This window comes from Euprymna scolopes, chromosome 18 (genome assembly GCF_053919585.1).
Source record: "Euprymna scolopes isolate OS-2025 chromosome 18, ASM5391958v1, whole genome shotgun sequence".
In the NCBI taxonomy this organism is placed as follows: domain Eukaryota; kingdom Metazoa; phylum Mollusca; class Cephalopoda; order Sepiida; family Sepiolidae; genus Euprymna; species Euprymna scolopes.
In genome coordinates this window covers 65544621-65572408 of record NC_136499.1, presented here as the reverse complement: position 1 = coordinate 65572408, position 27788 = coordinate 65544621, and the positions used below count along the sequence as shown (strand labels likewise).

The following is a 27788-nucleotide window of genomic DNA, read 5'->3' as shown; positions in this document are numbered from 1 at the left end:
TGGGTAGTCTGCCCTTTAATTCAAGATTGTATAGGTCTTTTATTATACCCTGTCGCCATGTTGTATCATACGCTTTTCTAAATAAAAAAAAAGATAGCCATTGGATTTTCTTTTTTAATGAAAGCTTCTTTCATTGGTTGGTTGGTTTTGTTTTATGGCATATCAACCTTTTTCAGGTTATTTAATGCCGAATCTAGTGATTTTGAGGAACGATTTTTTAATAGAATATATTTGTTTTTTTCAAGTCAGTTTCTATTTAACTCATAGTTGGGACCCTAACAGGTACTACCACTCCGGGTCAGAGTGGACCTGGGAGCAACGGCAAGTAAAGCTGGGGCCTCACCATCGGATATAGTTTTAGGTCATATCCAGGACCGTTGTATAAAGGGTTCTTTTTAAATTTTTTTAAGATTGGAGAGTATGATGTGGGGATTGTTTTTATCAAATAATTCTTTAATATTGTTTTCTTTGTAGAATCGATTTCTTACCTGTTACAAAATCAGTACATTCAATTAATATGTGTTTGATTGTGAGTGGTGTTTGACAAGGTATACAGATGGATTGTCTTTCTATTTTTTAGGAGATATGAGTGAGTTAAGTGAGTATGGCCTATTTTTATTCTTGTTAGTTTTACTTCTTTTCTGTTTAATTTCGTGTTTTGTTCTTGTTTTTTGATTTTTGGCATGATTTCGTGAAGTTTGTTGTTAGGGTGTTCATTCCAGTAGGTTTGTCATTTCTCTGTTGTGTATGCGTTGATACGTCTTTTTAGATCTATGTATGGAATTTTAAAATTTGCATCGATTGGGAGATTTAAGGCGTTGTTTGCTGCTGAATCTGCTAATTCATTACCTTAATACCAAAATGGCTCGATATCCAGCAGAAAATGATTTTTTTACCGTTTAATTCAGTTAATTTTTGGAGTAATTTTGCGATTAGGGGGTTGTCCATCTTTTTATTTTTAATCGCTTTTAAAGTAGATTGGGAGTCTGAAAGGATTATAAATTTGTTTGTTTTTTTTGTTATTGGAGGCGAGTTTGAGAGCTAGGATTAGAGCATGTATTTCAGCACTGAAGATTGAGGTTTCTATTAGGGGGGGGGGTTGATTGTTTTTTTATTGATTTATTGAGTATTGCTGCACTGGCTGTTGCGTTATTTTGTTTAGACCCATCTGTATAGATGGGTGTGTGGTCTGGATACTTTTCTTTGATTTTATCGAGATTATCATAAGTTATTGGATGAGTAGGTTTCTTTTCATATTTACTTACTTAGGTCGATGTTAGGGGATACGATTTTCCAGGGAGGGGTTTTGAGTAGGACAGTTTTGTGAATTTTGGTTATGGGTAGATTTGCTTCTTTGGAAATTGATTTTATTCTAAGTCCAAAGGTTTTGATTGCATTTTCTTTTTGGTCAAAAAGGTGTTTACGGTTTGGATTTAAAGTGCTATTGTGTGGTGGGTTTGTGGGGTTGGCTGTAAGTTTTTGGTTATGCAGTTTTTGGCTATTGTTATGAGTACTTCCGTGAATTCTTCTATTGTTTGGATTTGATGTTCTGTTAATTTTAGTGAACAAAGTTCTTTAAATTCGGTCCAGTTGGCTTTGTGTTCCACCTGGGTATGTGGTTTTGGATGGAGTTACTGTAATTGATTATAATAGAGAAGTGATCACTTCCACAGGGTTCTTTTTAAGTGCTCCATGTATAATCCAAGAAGTTTGATGGATTACACATGGTAAGATCAATGGCACTAGTTGATCCGTTTGTTGGATTTAAGTATGTGGGATTTTTTTGATTGAGAAGGCACAAGTTATTTTTGTTAATTAGTTGTTCAATTTTGTTTCCTTTTGAGTTTGTAACTTCACATCCCCATAACGTACTGTGGCAGTTAAAGTCTCCTAGGTGAATGAATGGTGAAGATGGTAGTTTTATTAAATTTTCTAGTTCATTTTCATTTATTGGTTCATGAGGAGGGAGGTATATTGAGCAGATTGTGATCGTTTTGTGTAATGTGACTTGAGTTGTAATTGCTTGGAGATTTGTTTTGACAGAGAAATTGCATTGAGGTATGTTATTTCTTACAAGAATTGAGGTGCCTCCATTAGCATGAAGGCCTGTGTTATGGAAATAGTTGTATTGTTCATAGTTTGTTGTTTTGAAATGGTTATTGTTTTGTAGGAAGGTTTCTTGTAAGCAAACAATGGCTGGGTTGAATAGTGAGATAAGTATAAGAAGTTCATTATAGTTAGATCTTATTCCACGACAATTCCATTGGATAATTTGTTGTGTTTTATTTCTATCCATGAGGTTGTTTAGTTTTCCTCTATTTCCATCTCTTTAGAAGTAAGGGTTTATCTTTAGTCAGAGTTTGTGTCTTTGGTGAAGTGTTTTGCTGGGTTTTTTCTTTTTTTTTTGTTTGGATCTGGATGTCGATCTGGATCTTGCTTGAGATGTTGCTGTTTTGGCTTCTTGTTCATTTTTTCCCCTCTTGATTACTTGTGTTTGGTTTCTTTTTTTTTTTCTTGGGTGTTTTCGGTTTCCATTTTTTCTAGAATTTGGAATCTATTTTAAGTGTCTATTGTTTGGTTTTCTTATTTTCTGGAACGTTCTTTATTTGCTTTTTTATCATTGCTTATGTTTTTATCAATTTCTGGTGGTTGTTTTGTTGGTTTCTGTGATAATTCTTTAATGGTTCTGTTGTGGATGGAATATTATTTTCTTTGTTTGGATTTGTTATTTCTATTTTGTTTCCCAGATTTTAGTATTTTTATTTTAGGCTATTTTGAAATTCTGGCCATTCTTTAATGTTTAATGTAATCAGTTTGTTTATCAGCTCCCTATATTGATCATGTATTTCATTATGTTGGTATGGTTTAGTTGTCTTTTTTGTTGTCTCAGCATATGTGTTGTCTTTCATGTACGTCTCAACTATTTTTCTGGCTTCTGGAAAGGTTGTGTTTTTTTTTGTATTTTACTTCTATAATTTCTCTTTTTTATGTGTTTTGCATATTTTAGAGAAGACTGGGTGATCTTCTTTGCAGTTAGCGCATTTCACCTCATTTATGCATTTTTTTTCGGTGTGGTCAGGCTCTTGTTGCCGCATTTTCCACATATTTTTATTCCTTTACAGGCTTCTTTATGATGTCCATATTTTTGGCAATGGAAACATCTTAATGGAGCTGGGATATATTGGTCTACTTTTACATTTAAGTAACCAATTTTTATTTCCTTAGGTATTGTTGGTTTGTTGAACGTTAATATGTATATGTGTTGGTGGTTATTATTTTATTGTTTTTTTTTTATGTTTATGCGGATGTGGTTGATTATTCCCTATTTTTCTAATTCAGTTTTTATTTCTTCAGTTGCTAGCAATAGTCCATAACTTCAAACTACTCCTTTCAAAGTGTTTAGTGTTTTATGGGGATAGACTTTGCACTTGTACTCGTGGAAGTTCTTCATTTTGAGTAGAGATTGAGCATCTCTAAGATTGGTTATCTCAACTAGTAGATTTCCATCTTTTGTTTTTTTGATCATTTTTGGTTTACTTTTTGTGGATAATTTCTATTAGAAAAGGTGATAAATTTCCAATTTTTTTTATTTTCGATTAATTCAATAACCAAGAATTGTGGGAAGTTTCCTTCGTCTATAGTTGGAACGGTTTTCTAGTTTTGAATTTTTGTTCTTCATCTGAGCTTGAGAGGTCAGAGTCAGAGGAATGGGTTTTTTTTAAGGGTTTTGAGGGGGATGCATTTGTTTTTATCAGCTATGGATTTAGGGATTTATATTTCACCAACCACGCTCCCTACCCACCTCGGAGTCCAAAATTGGGGCATAGTAAGGGGGAAACCCATTCGCCTTGACCATGTCGGGGCTACGTGGAGGATATACTCTTTTGGTAAGGAGTTCTCAAGCACTATATTTTCTGTTCAATATGTCCTCAAAAATACATTGGTTCAGATGGAGTGTTGAGTTCTGGTCTTTCCAATTGATTGACCCTTGCCACCGCCTTCTAGCACTTATTTGGTTTTCCTATTTTTTGTAGTGGGGGAAGAAAAATAAAATAAAAAAAAAGATGGGAGTACCTTTAAGTTTTGTTCTTTGTTGTGGTAGTTGGTACTTTGGATGTAAGTGCTAGGGCTTGGCGTAACTGGCCGATTGGTCGGATCGGGCCTCTCCGACCGCCCGTCTAGTCGAAGTAAGGGCTAAAGTAATGTGTTGCAGCGCCTAGACTTTTATGCACCCAGGTCTAGGTTAGCTCAATCACCAGGATCACGTCCTAAGGCATTACGGGTAGCAACCCACGGCTAACTGGTTGCCCCATTGAGGGATTTTTACCCTCTGCAGGAGGGCAGTTGGCTTATTCTAGTGCCCTACCAACAGGGCAAAAACAAAAAAAAAAAAAAAAGGGAGGGGAGAGAGGGGGGCTGACGGGGGGTTGGAAAGTAGGGAAGGAAAAGGAAAAGAGAGGGGGAGGGGGTTGTTGTTTTTGTAGAACATAATTAAGTTTTACGAAAGAGAATAGAAAACAAAAATAGAAAATCTATGTAGGTGCATTTTGTCTCAGGAAGTCAATAGACAGCCCGATCTGGTAGCACCAGGAAAGCTTCTTTGATAAAGGTCTCCAATCTTGGCATTCATCGTTAAACTAGGTTCTTTGTTGTTTGTTAGGTCTGCTACTTTTAGGTATACATTCATGTGCAATGGCTAGTAATGTTTTAGAAAAATATTCTATAGATTTATTTGGGTTTTCTTCCTCTGAGAGTTTTTGTTGGCATTATTTTTTATATTCCTCCTAATTTGCTATTTTATTTTCCATCGGGAGAGATGGATTTTTGTTTCTTTCAGATTTGTTAAAAATCACTGGAAAATGGTTGCTATTCCATGAATCTCCTAGAAGTTTCCAGTTGTAGTCCATGAGGATAATAGGGTCACACAAAGATAGATCTAATGCTGAGTAGGTGCCTGAAGTGGGATGAAGGTATGTATTGGATTTATTACTTAATATGCACAAGTCATTGTCATTAATAATTTTTTTAAGAGTTTTTCCTTTCTTATCCAAGTATGCAGATCTCAATATATCATTGTGACTATTAAAATCAGTAAGAAGGGTTTGGGTAACCGATTTATTATTTTGTTCAGATTTTTTTCGTTTATTGGATCTTGGGGTAGGATATAGATAGCGCAGATATCTATAGTTCTGTGTGGTGTAGCTGCTGCAGCAATGGCTTAAATATTCGTTTTTAGATTTATTTTGCTTTGTAGGATATTATTTCTAATAAGTATAGATACTCCTCCAGAGGCTCTGTTGAGTATTGTGGATGTGATTGTATTGTTTGTAGTTTTTTTTATATTTATTTTATCTTCAGCTTTTAAACAGATTTCTTGGGGACATATGATGGCTGATTGATGGTTTGTTATGAGAGGTAATAGGTCATTTATGTTGGATTTTAGGCCCCGGCAGTTCCATTGGATGATTTTGGGGGTTATGATTAGATTTTATGTATTTACTAGCATGGGTACCCGGCATCGCCTGGATTGACATGAAGTTCCATTTGACCACACCTAAGGATATTAATCATTTTCATCATGGGCAACAATTTGAAAAATAAAAGAATGGATAAAAACATGTAAATGTAATCATCCAAAAAGAAGTCTGTGACACTATTTCGGCAGAAGGGATACAAAGAGAAGAAACTATTCTCCGGATATTGAGCACTTTTTGTTGTCCATGCGTTAAGAACCCCCCCCCCCCTAAAATAAAAATAAATCAAAACAACTTTTGTTTCAATAAAAATAGTAGCAAGTGCCTGAATGACCGAAAAAAATAAATAAAAAAATAAGCCAAACGTGTGCATAATATGGATTTTTTTTTTTTTGTAAAGGCATTTTTTTCACTTGTATTTTTTTTTTTTTTTTTTTTGTAAATAAAAGGAAGTTTTCGATTTGCTTTTTATTGGGGTAATTTGCTTTTTTTGAGGGGTGGAGGGTCTTTTTTGTTTCTAAAAGTGTGGCTGAAGTTTGAATTCAAATCAATTTAAGTTTCTGTATAGTCGTTTCAAGAATATTAAAAACAAACAAAATTTTTTCAGTTTATTCATAAGTGTTTCTTTTTTTAATATTTAAAAAAAAAAAAAGAAAAAAAAAATTTTTTTTCTGTCTACACGGAATTATTTTTTCAAGCTAGAAACTTACTGAGATTACCAAATTATTTATTTGATGAAGAGTTTATTCTTATGTTTCGAAGTTTCTAGAAGAGATAACTGTACGCCTTTAAAAAATTCGATGTTGGAAATAATTCCAAATAAATTAAATATATTATCAATTAAATTGTTATTTAATGTTTATTAAATAACAATTTTAAATAGAACACTTAAAAATTCTCTCGCTAGAAACATTAACATACCGTTATTTAGTAAAATCGATTTTCCTTAATGCAATATGCAAATGAGGTGGCTTTTTAATTGTATATTTTGTAAGAATCATACTATATATAGAAATAAATGAAAGAGTAAAGTAGCGGACCAAACAAACAAACAGACAGGAATACAAATGTATATATATATTTTTAACTTTTGTTAGTCGTTGGTGTCTGATCTTCAATCTTCTGTGTCCATTTCCTCAAATCTGTTTTGGAGAGAGTCTCTTGGTCCGGAAGTTGAACGTGATCTGTTTATTTTGGTTTAAACTTTGTTGGTTGGTGGCTTGTTTCCTTTTCCTTCACGGCCACTTTTTGATGTCTGTTTTTTTTTGTTTTTTTTTTGGTGAGAGGGGTTATTTCTATGGTGATGTAGCACTTTGGGGTTTTGTGAGTCTTTTGAGTTAAGTTTTGGTTTGGAAGTTTTGTTCAATTTTGGTTTGGGAGTCTTGTTCAGTCTTTATTTTCGCTGTTGATTTGTTTTATAGTTTTTTTGTTTAACTCTTCCATCAGTTCCTTTATTTCATTAAGTAATTCCATAATGTTTTCTGGTTTGATGTTTGACAGGTTTGCTTTTGTTGTTTGGTTTATTTGGTCCGGTGATATGCTGTATGTTTTTTTGTTGTTGTTACTTCAGAGTATCTTGTATTTTCAGCTAGGTTAGAAGCTTCTTGGAAGGTTATATTTTTGGTATATTTTATTCTAGTAATTTCTTTTTTTTTTTTTTCTTCCATTTGTCGCATTCTTTTGAGTTTGCACTATGGTCTTTTTAGCAGTTTTTGGCAATCTATATTGGTCTCATTTTCTCCACACCTCATGCATATTGAAGAGCGTGTGCACCGGTCTTGATGGTGTCCTTACCTTTGACAGTTGTAGCATCTGAGAGGGTTTGGTATGTACGGTTCTATGTTTATTTTTTCATATCCTATTTTGATGTTACTTGGGATTTGATGGGTATTAAAAGTCAGGATGTAGGATTTTGTATCTATAGTTTCACCATATTTTTTAATTTTTATTCTTTTTACATCGATAACATTTTGATTTCTTAGGTTAATTTTAATTTCTTCCAAGGAGCACAAGGATAGTTCTGAACTCCTGATCACTTCTTTATGGGTATTCAGTGTTTTGTGGGGGTAGATTTGGTTGTTAAAAAGTCTCCATTTAAAGATTTCTTTATCATGGTTTTGGCTTTCTACTTCCACTAGTAGTGTGCAATTATTTAGTTTCTTGACCATTTTTGGTTTGATGCTAGAAAAAATTTTCTCTATTTTGAAAGGAGACACTTTTGTTATCGGTTCTGTTGGGATTGGATATACCGATCGGTAAAGAAATTAGAACATGCTCCACTCCATACGTATGTGTACTACTACGCACAGCTTGTTCTGTGTGTGTGTGTTTGATCTAGACAAAGTAAATTGGTAGGTATAAACGGCTCACTATAGTTCTCCTTCGGTTGCTTCAATAATTATAAAATAAGGAAGATTTGGAACTAGATTTTGGTTTTGTGATTCTGTTTCTGAACCTGAATTTGATTTATCTGAAACTTCAGTGGTTTCTTTTTTGATGCTTTTTATTTGCCATTTACATATTTTGGATTTTTCATTTCTCCTGCTCCCCACCAGCCTAGGAGCCTTAAGTGGGAAGTGTTTTTTTTTTTTTTTTGGGGGGGGGGCATTCGCCCCAACGCGATAATACAGGAGATGTATACTCATCCTGCTGATGGACTCAAGCACCAGTGTTTCCTTCGTCTTTTCTAATGGCATCATTTTTAGAAAAGATGTTAGTTTTCCAGCCATGTTTTATCCATTCTTCAGCAAGTTGATTGAACTTCAGCCACCGCTTACTAAATCAGTTTATTGCCTAATGTGGGGATGTTAGCATATTTTCTTGTTGTACTTGTCTGATTTAGTGCTAGTCATGATCAACCAATTGATTGGATTGGACCTATCAAACCGTCCATCTCAGACCAAGTAAGGGCCAAAGTGGTGTGTTGCATCTCATGTCTTAATAGGACCTTGAACATGATCTGCTCAACCACCAGGATCCCGTCCTTACACATTACGGGTTGCCACCAATGGTCAACCGGTGGTCCCATTGAGGGACTTTTACTCTCTGCAGTGTATTCTAATGCCCCACCAACAGGGAAACTTTGGGCGGTGGCATGAAGACGTTTGTCAAATAGGTGCAAAAAGGTTTACTAAAGGAATAGGTAAGTGAACTTGAGAATATTTATTTTGTTTACCATAATTGACCAATAAAAAAATATAAATTAAACTGAGAATCAATGCTAAATCTAGGAATGGGATTTGCAACGTGATTCTGTGACCCTTAGTCTTATATTGTAAATGGACAACTTCTAACAAATAATTACATTCGTGTTTGTTTCATTTTTTTTGTTGTTTTTTGTCAAGAAAATAAAAATTAAAAGTTTTTGTAATCTAAAATTATGCCAAAATTTTCCACAAAAGTTCTGATTTTTCCGATTCTAATTAATAGTGCCAACACTAATAAATATCATGTATAACTTTATACATTTACAATTTCCTGGTTAAACATCAGACATATTCTTACATATAATTAGCAATTCATTTCAGCCACAATATTCATCAACTTGTTTTAGAGATTGGATTAATTTCCTAAACAGAAAACTAAAATTAATTTTACACAAAGTGCTGAGAAAAAAAATCTAAACCCACCCTACTCTCATGATTAAGAATTTTGCATGAAGGCTTTGTTTTCTTGCTCAAAAACTTCTTTGGGTAATTTTTTCCGAGCTGGTTCTTCTTCTGCTGGTCAAAGGGGAGACATACCTTTCACTCTCAAATTTTTTGATAGGGAATCTTCTCTATGGGATCTTCCAGATCTATAGTCAAATAATTGATAAACGTAAGTAGACATTCATATAAAAATATAGTTTTAATTATTATATTGCATACAAAATCCATTGTCAGACACACACACACATATATATATATATTACATACTTGTTTATTGTTATATAAACATGCTCACATCCCGCTGCTACAAATAGCCACTTGTTTCAATCAAACAACAGATATCATCAGGCAGCGACTTGACTATTCAAAAGTTCAATGAATAATCTATATATATATATATATATATATATATATATATATATAGAGAGAGAGAGAGAGAGAGTGGGGGCCTAAACTACTGACCCATGGCTAGCACTTGTAAGTACTACATATTGGTAGTGACTGTGACCGACTTTCTCATAAAAATATGCACAATAGCATCCCACTCACATTTAAATCTATGAAAACATTTTCTCATTCAAATCCAAGTTCTTACAGTCTCTTTTGACAAATGATCTAGGTGATAGTCATCTCTCATCCCGATTGTTTAGTCACCAAATAGAAGTTTTAAGTTTGGTTCAAGGCTTAGCTATATAATGCAGCAAGAGTTAAAATTTTATTAACTTACCAATAAACCATGAAAATGTGTGTGCCAATGCCGTATACTTGTATGGAATTGTTCAGAGTTGGATATTATATAAATAGGATGTGCAGAAGAAAAGTTTTTCAAACTTGTAGAATATTTGTCCAAGTTGTTGATTGTCGAACCTGTTTTGAATAAAAAATAAATAAGATTGAATTTTGTCAGGGTAAGCAATGAAAAGAGAAGTCCTTTTCTTTCCTAATGCCTGCATTAAAAAGATAAATTTCTAACCCAAATACCCATTACATTATTATGTAACCAATGTTTTCTGTTGATATTTTTTTCACTAAATTTTTAGTGGGAAAGGGTGGGGGTGGGGTGAGGCTTTCTTTTTAAATTTCACACAGCATGTTGTAATTCATTGATTTAAAACAATTTTCTTGCAATGACTTTCACAGTTTCATTGAAACTTGTCTGATAGACAATAAGAAATCACATTGACATCTTCCAGCTGCTTACCATACTCTGCTGGAAAATGCTAACATGAAGTTGGGTCAGGTTCTGGATAACTAATCATACCTCATTGTTAAACTCATCACTATAAGGTGAGAATCAAAAGTAAGTGTAGTAGAATAATTCAGACAAAGGAGTGTCGCCATCCGCTTGGTATAGTAGGTAATAAAAAAAAAGCCTATGGGTCACCCTTGACTATGGTCAATCCATTTATTTTTTTATATTAAAGAAATATTAGTTTCTTGATGTGATAGTGTTAACAGTTTTAAATTTACTTAAAAAGAAAAACATTTTAGTTTGGGTTCTGCATTTTAATATCAAAATAAAATTGCTATCCATATCAAAATAAAATTGCTATCCATTAAATTTACTCAGTACTTTTGTATAAAAATGTACTTAAGTGGTCCGTACACAAGCCGTGATCTCCAACTCGTGCCAGTTCAAGGTTTTTGTTCAATCTAGTCAGTGTTGCAACAAAGCAATTCACATGTTCAGTTCATAAACAAATAATACATTTGTATTTAAAATATTTGTTTATGATCAGATTATTCAGATTTCTGTAGGTGTGTGTGTGTGTGTGTGTGTGTGTGTGTGTGTGTGTGTGTAAATATTTAACTGAAACTCTTAAATTACTGGTCACATAACACTGAAATTAATAAGAAATTGTAATTATACACCAAGGATGGTTTATAACTAGTAAAATCTATGTATAGATAAATAACACATACAGACATATCGGCAAGTTGAAATGAAAATTGTTCATTAAAACTTGCTGACAATTTTACGTCTTTCTATGCGTGCCTAAATTCAATTCATTGTACTAAATTTTTACTATTACATCTTTTACTTATCTCTCGATAGCTACAGTGGTAAGCGACGTGACTGGAGCGCTAAATATTTTGATTTTGATTCTAGCTGATAGCACCCAAATCATTTTTCTTTTTATAAACTTAAAATCAGTATTATATATTAAGTACAATATAATATTCAATAGAGAATTGGCTTTGTAATAATAAATATGGAATCTGCATAGATTAAAATATATTTAAGTATATTTTAAGGCCGGACACTCCCACTAATTGAGAATACAAGGCAATATTTCATTTGTTCAAAATATAAAGGTATGCTGTTCTGATTGGCTAGAAATCAGAACAGGTAATTTAGTTGCATAACAGTTGCATAGAAGTGAGGACCTGTTTTAATTTAAAGCTGTAGTTACGGGCAGAGCAAATATGATGTTGAACAATGCAAAATTTGTGACAAAACCAGATTACTGAGGACACACACTTCAATGCATCTTCAAAATGCATTTTCATAAAATTACAATTCTTTATCAAATTTTAAATCTTAAAGAAAACCTTCTAATGTACATAAAGTTATTTCATTAAAAAGAATTTGAAACTAATAAAAATATTACCATGAATTTTGATGAAAGCATATATAACAAAAAGGCCCATAGCGATAGAAAACGTTGCCAGGTTGAAAATTTCCCTGTTGTTCAGTCTCATTTTATCCATCTCTGGCCACAGAGAGAAGCCTCCACCAGCAGCCGTTCTACTGGAATTCAGGCGAATGTCTTCATGTTTCTGAATCAAAATTTTACGTTTCTCATCGAGTGGCTGAACTGTTAAAGATTTGGAAAACAATTGAATAAAATCTCTTTAGAAAATCATTCAGAAAATTTTCTTAATATTTGAACACTAGTAATCTATATTCATCGTAAAATAATTTTGGATACAGAATAGCATAAATACTGAGCAAAGTTCATCTATATATATATATATATATATATATATATATATTAGATTATAACATTTATATGCTCAATCCATTTAAGTATTAGACATTAAATGAATTATTAAAAATCATTGGAGTATTTTTTTATCTGTACTTGTTTATTATTAGTTTTAGACAATAAAATATTTATCATCAAGGATTAAAAAAAAACAACTTTACTTTTATTTGTTGCTGTAATAAGAAAGTCTGGCCTCATGTTGTTTAGGTGGTAATCAGATGTCATTTCTGATTATGATAAAAAATAAATAAAATGTAAAACTTAAATCTTTTTTTACACATTCTGATGGATATTTTACCATCTGCAATTAAGAAAAAAATTATTCGGTAAGAGCAGAAGATTATTTTATTCAATTAACATTCTTATGATAAAAATTACTCAATAATTAATATTTATTAATAAAGTTCTTTGTAAAAAAAATCAATTTTCTTAAAACCATTCACGCAAACAAATGAAAGTCCTTCATTTATATAGATACAGTATAAACAATATAGAAGCAAGATCTCACCGGGTGTGTACCGAAGTTGTGCTAAAGTTGGGCTGATCTTCCTGTTAAAACAATTCGGTGTTCGTGTATTGTTCAATTCATCTATGAACTTTTGCTGCAGTTCACAAAAATTCATCTCGCCAGGTGAAAGGTCTTCGTTGGTTGATGTATCATCTTCTTCCACGATTGAGTTTTGGGGCCTCATTCTCCATTGTGGGTTATCTTTCACTGGAATGGTTGGAGTTTGTGGAGTTGTGGAATGTCTCCTTATTAATGGTCTCACTTTACAATGAGAGCGAGAATTACGCTGCTCTATTACAGCTCGGCTTTCAGAAATGTCCCTCATTGCCACCTAGAAAATCTTTGAGAGAAAAAAAAAATTTTACATTGAAAAATAAAAATTTTACATTGAAAAATAAAAATTTTACATTGAAAAATAAAAATTTTACACATCAAAAACCGTTTTTCATAAATTTATATACAATAATTTTGCTCATCTCTGCTTGTGCAGTTAGCATGTAATAAAGTAAAGGGATGTAACTCATCCAAACTCGATGAAATAGTCGTCTTAACCCATTAGGTCCCACAAATAGAACATGAATTTTTTTTTTAATCGAAGAGAGTATTAGTACTATTTACTCCGTCATTACTCTGAAGAAAAGATAAAATTCATCAACTTTTGAGAACTGTTGAAACTCTTAAATGCTTGTGAAATTTACTAAAATTCTATTTGCTTTATGATGTACTAGCATGGGTACCCAGCATTGCTAAGGCTATTTGAGCAATCAACCCCCAAAAGAAAAAAGAAAAAAAAAAAAAATCAAAACTTTCGTTTCAATCAAAATAGCAGCGAGTACCCATGCAAGCACAAAGTAATCAGGCTCGAATTTGTAATACGAAAGAGAAAAAGGAAGTGAAAAAAAAAAAAAACAATGCGTTAGCCGTGTCAGCCAAGGCCACTTATGACGTCATGGGCCTTCATAATAACGTCTTTTAAACATATGTTGAGATCGCTAGGCATATGACTTCAAAAATGTCGACACTAAAATTGATTCCTCTTTGCAAAAAAAAAACAGCCCAGATAACCAGCACAGAATTAATCTTGTTGGCCAATTTTTACATATTTGTCATCCGAAGGATCAATCTTTCTAACGATGCCAATTTTGTCACAGTCCAATGTGTCTGTCAAAAGTTTTTGGCACACACACACACACTTTCCCTTTTATATAATAAATGAACTTATATAAATGTGTCTTGCAACAGTAAGCCACTAACTAATTAATAAAAGTGCCATGTAACTGTATGAACTGTGTTACTCCTTACCATAATGTGTAAATTTTATCTTGAATGTATAATCTCTTGATTTCTAGAAGATCACATGTACCCTGTGTCCTATTTATGAAGGGTCAATATTTCGCTTTCTAAATAAAAACTTTTTCAATTTATGTATTCTAACCCATTTTTAGTCATTACTAGGGCTATGACAAGAGCATATTCTTTTCATTATTTTAACTCTCGAGTATATATCAGTTAATATCTTATGTTTTTAGATAGAGTAACGTATTTCTCGATTGATTAACTGTGTCTAATTGTGTCGGATATATATACACAAGAATCAAGAATGATACGAATATACTCTTGACATAGCCCTTGTCATTACAAAGTTTCAACTTAATAAAAAAAAAAAATTAGACACCCTAGGATTTAATGGATTAATACAGCTTTCTTTGTATATATGAATGTACACTGTCAATAGAGAAAAAATAATTATACTCCAGTGTTTGCACTAATATTCATATAAAATAGCATTTCAATCGATAAAGTTAAAAAGAAAGAAAATATCTTAAACTGCAAAGTTTGAAAAAAAGAAATGAGAAAAAAAAAATATATTAATTGGTATAAAAATAAAAGGTCTCATTATGGAAATAGAACAATGGAGTTTTTTTTTTTTTTGAGTACAGAGGTTGTCTGACTTGTCCTAAACACTTGAAATGGTTTTGCTCAATAAGTTTGTTTTGTTTTTTTTACTAACCGTACTGACATGCAGAAGTTCAAGTGTAATGTGAACAGACATTTTGCTGCCCAACTCCCTACATAGTATCCCTGCAAATCTGGTTTCAAGTAGTAGCCCCTTACGGCTTAGTGGCACTGTGCCTTGTTTGGGGTGAAAAACAGATTAAAAATTTTTTTAAAAACATTAGTTTTTGTAATAAAGCGAAGGATATATAGGTACGGACAAAAATAGGGGACATAGTTTTGAAAGCCGATTTATTATAATTTTTTGTAGGTTTCTGACTACTTTTTAATTGTATTTGAAAGATTAAAGACTAAAATTAATTTACCAAAGGAAAAAAATATTTGTACACGTGAAAAAAAAAAAAGTTATGAAAAATGTTTTCATAGCAAGCTAACCAATTCAGCTAAATTTTGAAAGTTATATAAATTCATTGTAAAAATCCTTTGAAAGATAAATATTAGTTTTCTGGGTCTATTCCAAAGATAATTAGTAAAGTCCTAAGATATGAATAAAAAAAAAAAAAAGAAACACCTTTTTTGTACAAAAAATAGCTTACTCGAGGGAATTTGCTCTTTGCAAAATCACAACAAACAGAATTTTTGTAAACATCAATTATACGGAAGCCCCAAATCTGAGACGGCCGAAAGGCTGTCTGAAAATGACGTCATGTGGGGGTGCTGGTTTTCTTCCCCCCCCCCCAGACATACATCCGTACATTCCTATCCTAAGCGTTTGTATCATTTTTACTATTTTTTAATTTAATTATTTTTCTATGTTCCTGTCTTTAAATAAAAATTTTTATTTTTATTTTTCAAGATTATGTAAAAATTATGTTAGGACGAGAGTTTCACATTCACGCAAGCAAGGAAAATATCAGAATCATACATGTAAAAATTATGCAAAACCTGTAATTTAAAAAAAAAAAAAAAAATATTTTTTGCAATAATAATTTTTTGTGTGAAAATATTAAATAAATAATGCTTAATTCAATGATAATATCAGTAGTTCGAAAAATTAATTTTTCTTAGAGTTATATCGAATTCATTAATACGGATTTTAGGGGCTTTGTTTTTGTAATGTTCCTGTAAAAATAATTTTTTTTTTAATTGTATAATTTACGATGCTTTATTTTCATAAAAAAGCAAAAATAAACTTTTCTTCTTCTATTATATAAAAGGGAAAATGTGTGTGTGTGTGCCAAAAACTTGCGACACATGCGATGAACACTGACAAAATTGGTATCATTTGAAAAGTCAGTCTCTCGGACGACAAATATCCAAAAATTGGCCAAAAGATTAATTCTTTGACCATCAACTGGGCCCTTTTTTACACCTTTTTTTTTTTTTTCACCTTTTCCTCCTTCGCATTACAGGTTCAAGCCAGCCTGTCTGCCTGCCTACTATTTTTTTTTTTTCACACCTCTCTCCACCTGGGTTGCCAACTGCATCCAATTTTTTTTTTTTTTTTTTTTTCAATATCCTTACTACACCACCTCTCCACACCCAGGCAATGCCAGGTACCCCCGCTAGTAGATAATAAACTTCTTCCCAACCAACAGTATGGATTTAGGTAAGCTTATTCTACTGCAGATAATAATCTTTGAACGTATATACAACACATTAAATAAGGCAGGGGAGGCTATGGAAGTAGCCCTAAATATATCTAAAGCCTTTGACAGGGTTTGGCATGAATGTCTTCTCATAAAAATGAAATCATATGGTATTACTGGACGAATACTTAATATAATCAAATCCTTCTTAGACAAGAGAAATATTCCAGGTTGTTTTCGATGGTCATATGTTAAAACAAAAATGTGGGTGTGCCGCAAGGTTCAATCCTTGAACCTTTATTATTCCTGGTATACATAAATAATCTTAGATAAAGTTGTCTCAGAGATGGGTATATTTGCTGATGACACCACACTCTATAACAGACATGAATAGAAAAGGAATGTATACATATCTAAGGCAATGGTTGAAACCTTAGAGAAAGGTTTCCAATCCGTAGTAGAATGGGAATGTAAATGGATATTTAATGCTGCTAAGACTAAACTCCTTTCCTTTAACAATTACCTTCTCAACCACTGATTACCATGACTAATAATACACTATCTGAAAGTTCTTCGTTCAAAAATTGAATGCGTGCATGTAAAAAACAAACATGGCACCCAGTGAAAACAATATAGAATACAGATCCGAATACCCTTAGAAATCAACTTTTTAAAAGGTATATTCTAGCGCACACTGACCATTAATTAGATTGATAAATGAAAAATCCTTTAAAAAAGGTGTACTTGTTCTCGTTGAGTGGTTCCAATATAAGGGGATCGATTTATTATATTAGAAATTGCGCACACACGCAAGTATACCAAAGATTTTTTTCGTGTTAATTTTAAAATTAACAAAGTCAGGTGACCAAACTTGAAGATAACCATCGGCCAGAACAAATCTTCAGCAGAGACATTTCATAGTAATCAGTTTTCAACATGTATGCGTATGATGTACATGCAAGCTTACATCATAATTTGCCCATCTGCACACATGCAATAAAGGAACTATGTTACGTTTCACGCAGTGATACAACAAATAGTTTGAAATGTTCTAGAACACAGGTATATAAGCTTTTGCTTGCAAAAATCAAATCAGTCCAGGATTCAGTTCTATGAGTAAACATCAACGCTGCTCGACTCCATCTTATGGGACGTTAAATCACCAACATGACTTCGCGTGTGTCATGCACCTTAAATTCTCAGCATGGAAAGTTACCATATCGAGCGAGAATTAATTTTTTTTCAACAAGTTATTTCAAACTGTTGTTTCCATATGTAATGAACAGACACATACACACACGCAAGCCGTATTTTAATGCCCATTTTCTTTTCCCTCCAGAAAATAACCATAAGAATAATGTCCCTTTGTTCATAAAAATCCATAATCATAAACTTTTTGCCTTTTCTATAGGACATTTATTAGCAAAGACTTTCTAATGAACATTTGTGGCAAAATCTCTTAATGTTAAAATGATTTGAATTACTGTTTCTTAAACTTGTTAATAAATGTTATTTCATAGTACAGCGATCTCGAGTCTTTTGTCGAATGTCGTTATTTTTCCGAAGTTATTCACACCTTTTTAATTAACGTGGATGTGGACGTGACTGAAATCCTTCTGTAAATCGGAGATCTTGTTAAATTAAATTGTTAAATTTAATGGTCCCAGTGATACTCTACCATTTTCAACTTCTAAATATTCCTGCATCTACAACTTTGATCTCTAAAAACGGCAGATTCCGATTATGAATTGAACAGACTTGAACCATATATCCTATAAGTAGTGACTCCACTGGAAGTCCTATAGGGTATATCTCAAGCGAAATTTTAAAAATGGTTAAATTCCTGAAATTTGGCTTAAAATGTCACGTGATCTAAAATGGGTGATCGATTTACTAAAACGTTGCATTAGAAACTGAGCACTCACAACAAATATTAAAACATTGGGTGCTTCTACACAATTAGGACAAAATTCCGGGAATTGTAATACTGAATTTAACATGAACACAATGATATCTACGTATTCTTTGTATTTTTAAGATGATTATATCCAAAAATTAGGAAAATCGATAAGGTAGAAAATTATTTATCAAAGAAAATAAAAATAGAATTTGGAGAAAACGATCGTAAAACACAAGAGAGTTCAAAAGGGAGGAAATTTTCCGTTTGAATTTAAGCAAGATGGCCACAATTTTTCATCTGCTAACATGATTAGTTTTTTTTTTAATAATTCAGTAATATTCAGATAATTTCAGCTGCATAATTTGAAAGCTAACATTGTAATTTATTAGAATTGACAAAAAAAAATCAGTAGAAACCATTGTTTTTTATCTGAAAACTCCATTTATTGACTACAATATTTTGTTCTGATAGTGTAGAAGTGCTAAATATTGACTTTTCCATTTTTGTTTTGTTGAGAATCTGAGATTAATGTCCATTCGATAATAATCCTCTGAAAAAAAAAAAAAAAAAAAAAATAGGGAAGGGATACCGCTCATACACGTGCACCATGATAAATAATGATTGCCCAAAAATAATTAAAATTTTTAAATTCCAAAATTTATCATTGATAATTCCAAAACTCGTTTCAATTTAAATAATTTAAGCAACTTAAATTAACCAACTCGAACTTTAGTGTCACCCATAATTCCATGATATTTACTAATAAATTAAAAAAAGTGAAAACCTTGGCCGACTCGCCCCACCTCACGGCGGCTTGAGCAGCTAGCTGTGATGTTCTTGTTACATAACATAAGGTCATTACTGCGTTGAAGCAGGTTGGCTGCAACAAGTCCCCGGGGCTTGATGGTCTATCCTACTAATTCTACTTGAAGCTGTCGCCCATGTTGATCCCTATTCTGAAGGATGTATTCAACCATTGGTTTGCTCAGGGTTCCATCCCTGGACAGGTGACTAAAGGAGTGATCACATTGCTGAAGAAAGGTCAACGGCATGGTGGGGCAGAAAACTTTGATGATTTTAGGCCCTTGACTCTGCTAAACACAGAGTTAAAGATTTTGGCAAAAATTCTTGCAAATCACTTGCAGGTTGTCGTCACTGACTTTATCAAACCGGACCAGAGCTATGCTGTGAAGGCGAGATAGATTCAAGACAATTTTCATCTGATCTGCACGATCATAGAGGGAATAGAAGAAAACACTGGAGCCGCGCTGATCAGTTTAGATCAGTCCAAGGCATTTGATAGAGTCGACCATCGGTTCCTGGGATCTGTGCTAGAGGTCGCCAGTTTTAATCCAGACTCTCGTAAGTGAATCTTTGTCCTGTATGACAGGCCGACGGTAGCGGTGCAGATTAACGGTAAGCTGTCGGAATCATTCGCCGTCTCTTGGTCGGTGCGTCAGGATTGTCCACTGTCGCCTCTTTTGTATATCCTGGCGTTGGAACCCCTCCTTCACAAGCTCAGGGACGAGGTGGCTACACCAGACCTGCGCGAAATTGCTTTACCTGAAGGCACACGAGCCAGGGTTTCCGTGTTCGCTGATGACGTCACCATGTTTGTGTCTTGCCCCACGGACATTCAAGCGGTGACCGAGGCGCTCGCCCGATACGAATAAGTAACAGCAACCACAGCAAGTCTGTCGGCCTGTGGTTGGGGACCTGGATCAGAGTAAATTCGCTTCCAGGCATCTTCAGCTGGACTGATGGTCCAGTCTGTATTCCTGGTGTCTGGTTTGGATCGGGATTTCAGCTGGAGAAAAATTGGTTGGAAGTACAGAGAAAGGTCAAATCTATGACCTTCACCTTCACCGAGGTGAACGATTTATATGACTTTCACCGAGGTGCGCGACTTGACACACAAAAATAAACCGCCTCTTAATCACCTGCTAACGCACGCGTCACTGTAACGTCCAATGACAACAACAACAACCTTCTCACTCGACCTGCCTTTATACCACTATCTCAATCCCTTCTCTTGCGCATGCGCCTGTAGATTTCTGACAACCTCGAGACTTCCGCTTATAAAAACCCAACTTTTGTTGTCGCGCATGCCTATACAAGGCACAAACACGAGGGCGTTTGTTGTGTTGGTAAGTACTACACTCCCCCCTGATCTGATGATCACATAGAGTGCACTCCGGGGGTGGCCTCTTAGTTCGTTGGCTTCTGCGAAGGGTGGTATTTACACTCTCGGATTCAGGTTCTGGTTCTGGTTCTGTGTGAGGTTCTGGTTCTGGTTCTGATCCTGCCTGATCAGACGAACTACAACTACCACTCTCTTGCTCAGTGACCTCACTCATTAGCAACTCATCATCTGATGATTCATCGCTCTCTGTAGTTGTGGGATGTACTTCACTAGCCGGGCGAAGATCGCGCACATGGCATGGGGTTCCATCAACAAGGACCGACTGCTGGCTGACCACTCCAGATATTCGTCCTCGCTTGAACTTGGTGGTGCACCGGTTTCCAGGGGGTCTAACCCAAACTGGATCCCCTACCTTGTATTTGTTATGACTCTCCTCGTCGATTGGTTGGACAGTGTCAATGCCCTTTATCCTAACACGGTATTTGTGTATGGCATTGGCCGGTGCTGTTGTTAGTGTCTTCCCATCCTTTGGTGTGATGTTATACCAATACGTGGCCTCCGTAATGGTGCATTGCTTTCTGGCAGCAATTCTCTTGATGCTGCGATGGCTCCTCTCAGCAATGCCATTCCCTGATGGCACATGAGCACATCGCAGTCGTAGTCGGACACCCCACTCATTCAACAACTGCCGAACTTGGTGGCTACAAAAAGCAGCATCGTTGTCCGTCAATATCTCTTCCGGCGCACCTCGCTCAGAAAAGATAGATGACAGTTGGCGGACAACATTCGCTGAGTCCTGCCTGGTCATTTGCCGCAACACCGCAAAACGAGTGGGTCCACAGTCGATAAGTGTTAGAAAGGGCTTACCACTGTAAATGGGTAATATCCATCGCTAATCATTGCCACACATGCTCAACTTCCAATCGCCCCTTCTGCCATTGCTCAGGTGCAGGATCGATAGACTGGCATGCCTCACAGTGCTTGATGATCTGCCTGACATCCGCCCTTGTCACTGCCTGGTCCACACGCCTCGCAAAATACAAAGTTCTTTTGATACCTGGATGTCCACTCTGCACATGAATTCTTTGTATTTGGCATGAGCTAATCGTGCCAACTGCGCAAGATCGAGCAGTGAACTCTACGCCTGTCTTCACAGCTTCATACCATTTGTGAGGCACACGCGTTAGTTGGTCTGCACGATTACAGTGTGATGCCACGAGCGTTACACTCACCGACAGGTCATATTCTGATATCAGACTCTTCAGGGTGTTTCGCCTCCGCCGGATTAACATCTCACTGGCTGCCTTAGTACAGACTCTTGTTCGTCCCGAGAGAGTGTCGGACACCCAGTGGTAGACGCAGAGAGAATCCGTGTACAAGTGTAACTTCTTCGACTGCCATTGCAGTGCCAGATTTAAACCCTTCACAACAGCACCCAGTTCCGCCAGGTTGATGTGTTGAGCATCATTCACGGGTCGCAGCCAGCATGCATCTTCAATTACATTTCCACGTTGCTCCAATAACACTCCCAATGCCAAAGAACTAGCGTCAACCCACACATTCACAGTGTCCCCATCGACACACCATTCTCCACGGGCAGGATCCTCCTTGTTAACTCTCTCTAGGGTTTCTGTCGTCATCAGAGTTAGAAGAGCATCATCAGATACATCATCCCAACCTGTAGTTACTAAACTTGCCCTGCGTTTGATGACGCCCACAGCTGCTCGGAGCCAGCCACACGCTGGTAAGTGACCAATAAGTTCCCCACACAAGGAAAAAATAGTCCGCCGCGTAATAACATCAGGGATGGTTGGAATCTCACTGCCACGCCTCCATCGTAAGGTACCGTCTTTCCTGCAAACGTCCAATCCTAATACCCGTGCTCCATCCCTCAGACGTTCGGGATCCTTGCACTCCAACCCGAATTGAGCTAACTTTTCTCTGACGTGCGACGCAGATTGTACGTCTTCATTGACATACACATCATCAATATAGGCCTATGTTGCGTCCTCAGTGGTCTTTTCCTGGGACAACACTGCATTTACGATGGTCTTCATGATTTGCGGTGCCACATTCAGCCCAAAGCCAAGCCGAGTAAGGCAGTATCTCTGACCCCGGAACCACACTGTCTGGAACGGCCACAATGTCTCATCCACACGCACCTGCAAATAAGCCTTCCGCAAGTCTACTATAGACACATTGGAGCCCTTCTGGTGCCATTCTCTCAGCTTGCTGGCGCACACGTCAGCATCGGCAGTGTACATCTCAATGTATCTATTGAGTTCACGACAGTCCAGCACCGGACGAACTTTTGATTTCTTATGCTGGACTACAGCCATTAAGGGAATCAGACTCTTGGGTGGTCCCAGCTTGTTGGGGTAGGGGATAAGCCATCCATCCTGGATCCATGCCTCAAGTTCCTTCTCATAATCATTACGGGCCTCGTCGGGTATCGAGTACTCTGCAATGCTATTCTTAAGTTCGGTTGGCGCCCTTCCTTCTGTCCACTTCCACGATGCAATCCATGCTTTTTGGTGAGGGTCGTAGTCCACCTTAAAATCAGGCCGATCAATGTGAACTGCAGCACACACTGGGGTTTCCAAAAATCGCACAGTCCCATCTCTTCCGATAACCACTCCCCCCAGTGCCTTAATAGCATCATATCCCAACAGTACATCGAACCCCAGCAAATCCCCTCGCATCACCAGCACATTAATGTTTGCGGCCACACCAGAGTCTGTGTGGACTTTGACGGTTCCGGCTCCACAGCAAACTTGCGTATTGCCACCTATTGTGGTTACTTTGATGTTCTGCTTTGTCCAGTTTCGACACAACTTGGCACTCATGATGGTGTGTGAGCACCCGGAGTCGAGAATAGCTGAACAAAGCACTTGGTCCACGTACACATTTATTGTCGGTTGCGCCTCAATTAAATCTTGTCCGGGGAACAGGGTGGCGCTGACGTCCTGCCCCCTGATGCATTTCCCACACAATTTTGGGATAAATGTCCATAGCTACCACATTGGAAACAGCGCGGGCGCCCCCGCCCCTTGTTAGTACAATTTCTTGCGATATGGCCTCGCTGGCCACAGCAGAAACATCTCCCATTGGTCGTGGGTCTCAAACTGGGACTCTTTTCAGCATTAGTCTTGGCTGCCTGCACCATCATTACAACCGGTTCCCTCAGGTCCTCCTCATCTCTGATAATGGCTCGAGCGCGTTCTAACAAATGTTCCATGGGCATTACAGATATGCTGGTGGAAGCCCTCAACAGTTGCTTAACATGGGTGGGAAGGCCGGCCACAAACGCATACGCCAGTGTTTGCTCTGACACTCCATTGCTAAATAGAACTGCAAGTTTCTTCAGCTCCGCGAAGAAGACGTCCACGGTTTCTCCTGGCATGAGCTTCCTAGTGGCAAATGTTTCGTAGGCCGTACAGGGATCCATGGCAAATGCCTTGTATAAAGCATTTTTTATACAGGTAATATCAGCCTTCTCCACAGCACTCAATTACTGATATACACTTAGGGCGCCTCCAGCCAATCTTAGGGGAATCACGGTATGCACCCCCTTTACTTCACAGAGGTTGCAGTCGACAACAGAAGTGGATCCGTCGAATTCGGGTATCAGTTTTAAATCAAACTTTGCCCCAGCCATAGTTGTCCAGGAAAAGAGACAAAATGAAATAGCCGAAATAGCTTATGACCTTCACCTTCACCGAGGTGAACGATTTATATGACCTTCACTGAGGTGTGCGACTTGACACACAAAAATAAACCGCCTCTTAATCACCTGCTAAAGCATGCGTCACTGTAACGTCCAATGACAACAACAACCTTCTCACTCGACCTGCCTTTGTACCACTATCTCAATCCCTTCTCTTGCGCATGCAGATTCCTGACAACCTCGAGACTTCCGCTTATAAAAACCCAAGTTTTGTTGTCGCGCATGCCTATACAAGGCACAAACGCGAGGGCGTTTGTTGTGTTGGTAAGTACTACAAAATCGTCAGTTAAGACTTGGATTAGAAGGAAATTGTCCTTGAACAGTCAGGAGGAGGCGTGTGCTACATACATCTTTCCGCTCATCCTTTACCGATTGTCTGTACTTCCTTTCCCTGCAGGACGCCTAACCCGTTTACAAAAGCATCTCGACTCACTTCTGTGGGACAAGGGTAAGCACTATGTCTGCAGAGAGGTCTGTGTTCAGAGTCCGAGTGAGAGAGGCCTGGGACTCCCTAGTCTCTTGTGTCATAAAAACGCTGAGAGATTGGCCTTCTTGGGTCGTTTGCTAGAGGAGAACGCTCCTTTGGTCCCTGCGGTTGAGAACTCGTTTCCCCAATTTCAAACCCGATCCTTCGGTAGAAGGTCATCATAGACCGAAGGGGGAGCACAAGATCTTTGCCGAATACCAAGCTGCACTTAGAGCTTTGCCGGGGACCAGTGTCCTCGAACAGCCTAGCAAGAGACTTTACCAGGAGTTAGTGGATGGCAACGTGAAGGATTCTTTTAGGAGGCAGATGGGATGGTCGAGGGAGGAGATCCGCTCTCAGTGGAATTGGGCGCCGGGACGCGATTTTCTGACTAATTCGGAATTTTCCCTTACCTGGCGACTGGTCTGGAATGCACTGCCCCTTTTTGACGAATTCAACATGTACAAAGAAGAAACACAGGTATGGTATCGTCACTGCAACGAACGCAAGGTCAAATCGGTCGGCCATGCCTTTTTTCATTGCAGCCGACTTCAGATCCTACTAGAGTACGTCAGAGAGGTAACAGCTCGCATTGACATCTGTTCCAGATCAGGATTTGATCATTTACTTTAAACATCTGCTTAAAGTAAAGATCAGATGCGATTGAAGAGGGTTGCTTAGAGTGGACTTTAATAAGAGGTGGGTGTACAACACTAGTTTGTGCATCCGTCGAGGAGCCAAGTTCGAATATGTGTTCCCTCCTTGAGCATGGCACAGGCGGTGCTGGGTCCTTCGAAACCCATCCCTTAGAAAATTAAAGAGACTCTTGACTGGTGGTATAAATGAGATCCTGACCCTGTTTTTGTTTTTTGGTGTTAGAGAACCAATCCCTTGCACCACTTGTTTATCTTTGCTATCCCCAGTCATCCTCAACTCGGTGGTTACCTTCTAATCCCTCCCTCCCCCACATTGTTTTCACTCCCCAACTCCCATAGCTCCCCAATTAGAGATTTTCCTGCTTGTTTTCGGTACCCCGGAAAACAGTGGGAAATCTCTTACATAAATTTACTAACACACCCCACTAGGCTGTTTTACTTTCATTTCTGTACAGGAACATTTTCTTAGATTTACCCAATACCAACCACAAACTTTTGTACATAGCTACACTAAATTTAAGACTCTTTATTAAATGAAATTGAACTTTTTTTATCTTTACACACACACACACTTTATTTCTTTATAAAAAAAATTTTTTTAAATGCATGCACACACACATAAAAACAAATTACTTTTACAATCTTTTTTTTACAAATGTATAGTTTTACAAAAACGCTAGGGAATCAAGTAGGGATGACTCCACAGAGTGAATGAACGAGGTATTATGGTAAATGTTGCCAGTCAAGAAGAGTAAGTCTCCAAAGACTTCATTATAATTTTAGTTACTGTAGTCACAAAAGACCCTGCACCCTCCCCCTCTCTATTTCTTAGAGGGTCTTGTGCTTAAATTTGTTGCATATTTTTTTTATTTTTTGGAATTTTTCAAATTGTAAAATTTACTGCAATAAAATATATATCTAAGTACATTACATAAAGTAAAAGTAGGATCTGGCCTTCGTGCTAAGATCACAATGTAGTATCTGTTCTGATGCTAATTTGTCCTTAGTCAATGGAGGAGTAGTTACCCCCCCCGCCTTGTTCTATATTGACCATTTTTATTTTTGCCTACTTACAGAGCGGCCCTTTTTGAGGTAGCTGCCCCTCCACACACACACATTAAAACGACCGTGTGTCACATTCTGCTTTCGTGGGGAAATGGGTTTATATTACTATGTAGATGTACGAAAAAGTTGTCAAAAAAAAAAAAAAACAAACAAACAAACAAATACATAACAAATGTTAAAGGCAAGAATAAATAACTAGATAAGTTTTTAGTGTTTTTATTTAATATAAAACGTTGGTTATTCAGTTCTAAAAATGAGTAACGGTAAGTAAATAAATACTAAAAACAAACAAACTTGTCGAACTGAAGTAATAAATTTTCTTTGTAAGTTTTAACTTTTTAAGATTAAAGTGTAGACATTTTCAAAACAGCCGTTACAGTTTCTCCGGGACCATAAGATTTGATTTTCACGTTTTCGTAATTTTTACCAGTATCGTTCTGAAAACAAACGGTCTTCAGCACAAAATAAACGAGATTCGAAAATAAACATTTTAAATTAACACACACAAAAAAAATAAACAAATAGTATGTCGACAAAGATTAGTTAACTTTCAAAACTGCCGCAACTAATTTGCGTCGCTAATATTTTACTTTTTAAGTTAATAAATATTCTACTTTAACATAGAATTTTTAAAATTACTTCAGAGTGAAATAAAACTCAAACGTAGGAAGTTATTAAACTTGAACACTTTTTTTTTTTTTTTTGTAAGTTTGCTTTACTGTTTTTTAACTTTAACGTAAACGAGTCTTAAGCTTAAAACCGCGTTTAAAAATTGATTACAAACAAAAATAAAACATAAAAATGATCCTACCGTAAATTTGTTACATGTTAATTGTGCCGTGGTGGAGTGTGACTCATTCAAAATAAAAAAAAGAAGTTTTTTCTTTATTTTTTTCTTTTCCTTTTTACCGAAAATTGTAAATTAGCGCGGCTGCGAGTTGGTGTATCACGTGACAATGACAAGTACCTGCCAAAACCAGGTCGCGATTCATTTGAAAATTGTCGAATCGTTAACTAAATAAATAAATAAATAAATAAATATAAAAAGAAAAGAAAATACAAACAGCTAGAAAATATCGATAGACGAATCCAAAATAACTTAACTTTCCCGGGTATATATAAATAAATGAATAAATAAATAATCAAATAAATAAATGATATTTCATTATCTGGTTCCTCCTCCTAGCCCCCCCCCCCAAAAAAAAAGCGACTTACAAAATAAGAAAATGTAAAATGTTCACTTGTGTCTGCAACTGCTAAATTTGTCCTTTTAGCAAGGTCCAACAGACCTTAAGTAACTATAAAAAAAAAAAAAAAAAAAAACATTAGAGAGCATCATCCAGACCGCCACTGGAAGAGCGTGGAGAGTACTCAAACTCAGGCACTAAAATTCCCGAGAAAAAAAAAAAAAAAAAAGTAAACGGATGTTATTAACGAGAACCTAATGGTAAACGGCAGTTAAGTAAAACAAGGCGTTGAGTACTCGAAATACGGGGAGACTTGTTCTCACTCAGATTCTAAGTGATCACTATGCAGAAACTTTGCCGCTATGTATAAACGACGGTTATCCCGCGGATCATAGTTACCAAGGTACTAAAAAAAATGTAACAATAAAAACAAGAAAGAAGCAAGAAACGACTGCCTAGAAGACAAAATAATTTATT

The 27788-nt window shown here is 36.2% G+C and overlaps 1 protein-coding gene across 1 annotated transcript in view; it reads right to left on the bottom strand.

The window, feature by feature from the left end:
- LOC145297647 (uncharacterized) overlaps window positions 1–27118 on the bottom strand; it is a 40796-nt gene extending 13678 nt beyond the window's left edge. Inside the window, exons 1-4 of the mRNA XM_080143784.1 lie at window positions 26936–27118; window positions 12623–12962; window positions 11737–11943; window positions 9852–9991 (exon numbers count right to left, since the gene is read on the bottom strand). Coding sequence (XP_079999910.1) covers window positions 9852–9991; window positions 11737–11943; window positions 12623–12947 — 672 coding nt within the window. The 5' untranslated portion in view covers window positions 12948–12962; window positions 26936–27118. The remainder of the gene's footprint in view (window positions 1–9851; window positions 9992–11736; window positions 11944–12622; window positions 12963–26935) is intronic.
- Between the last annotated feature and the right edge of the window lie 670 nt (window positions 27119–27788).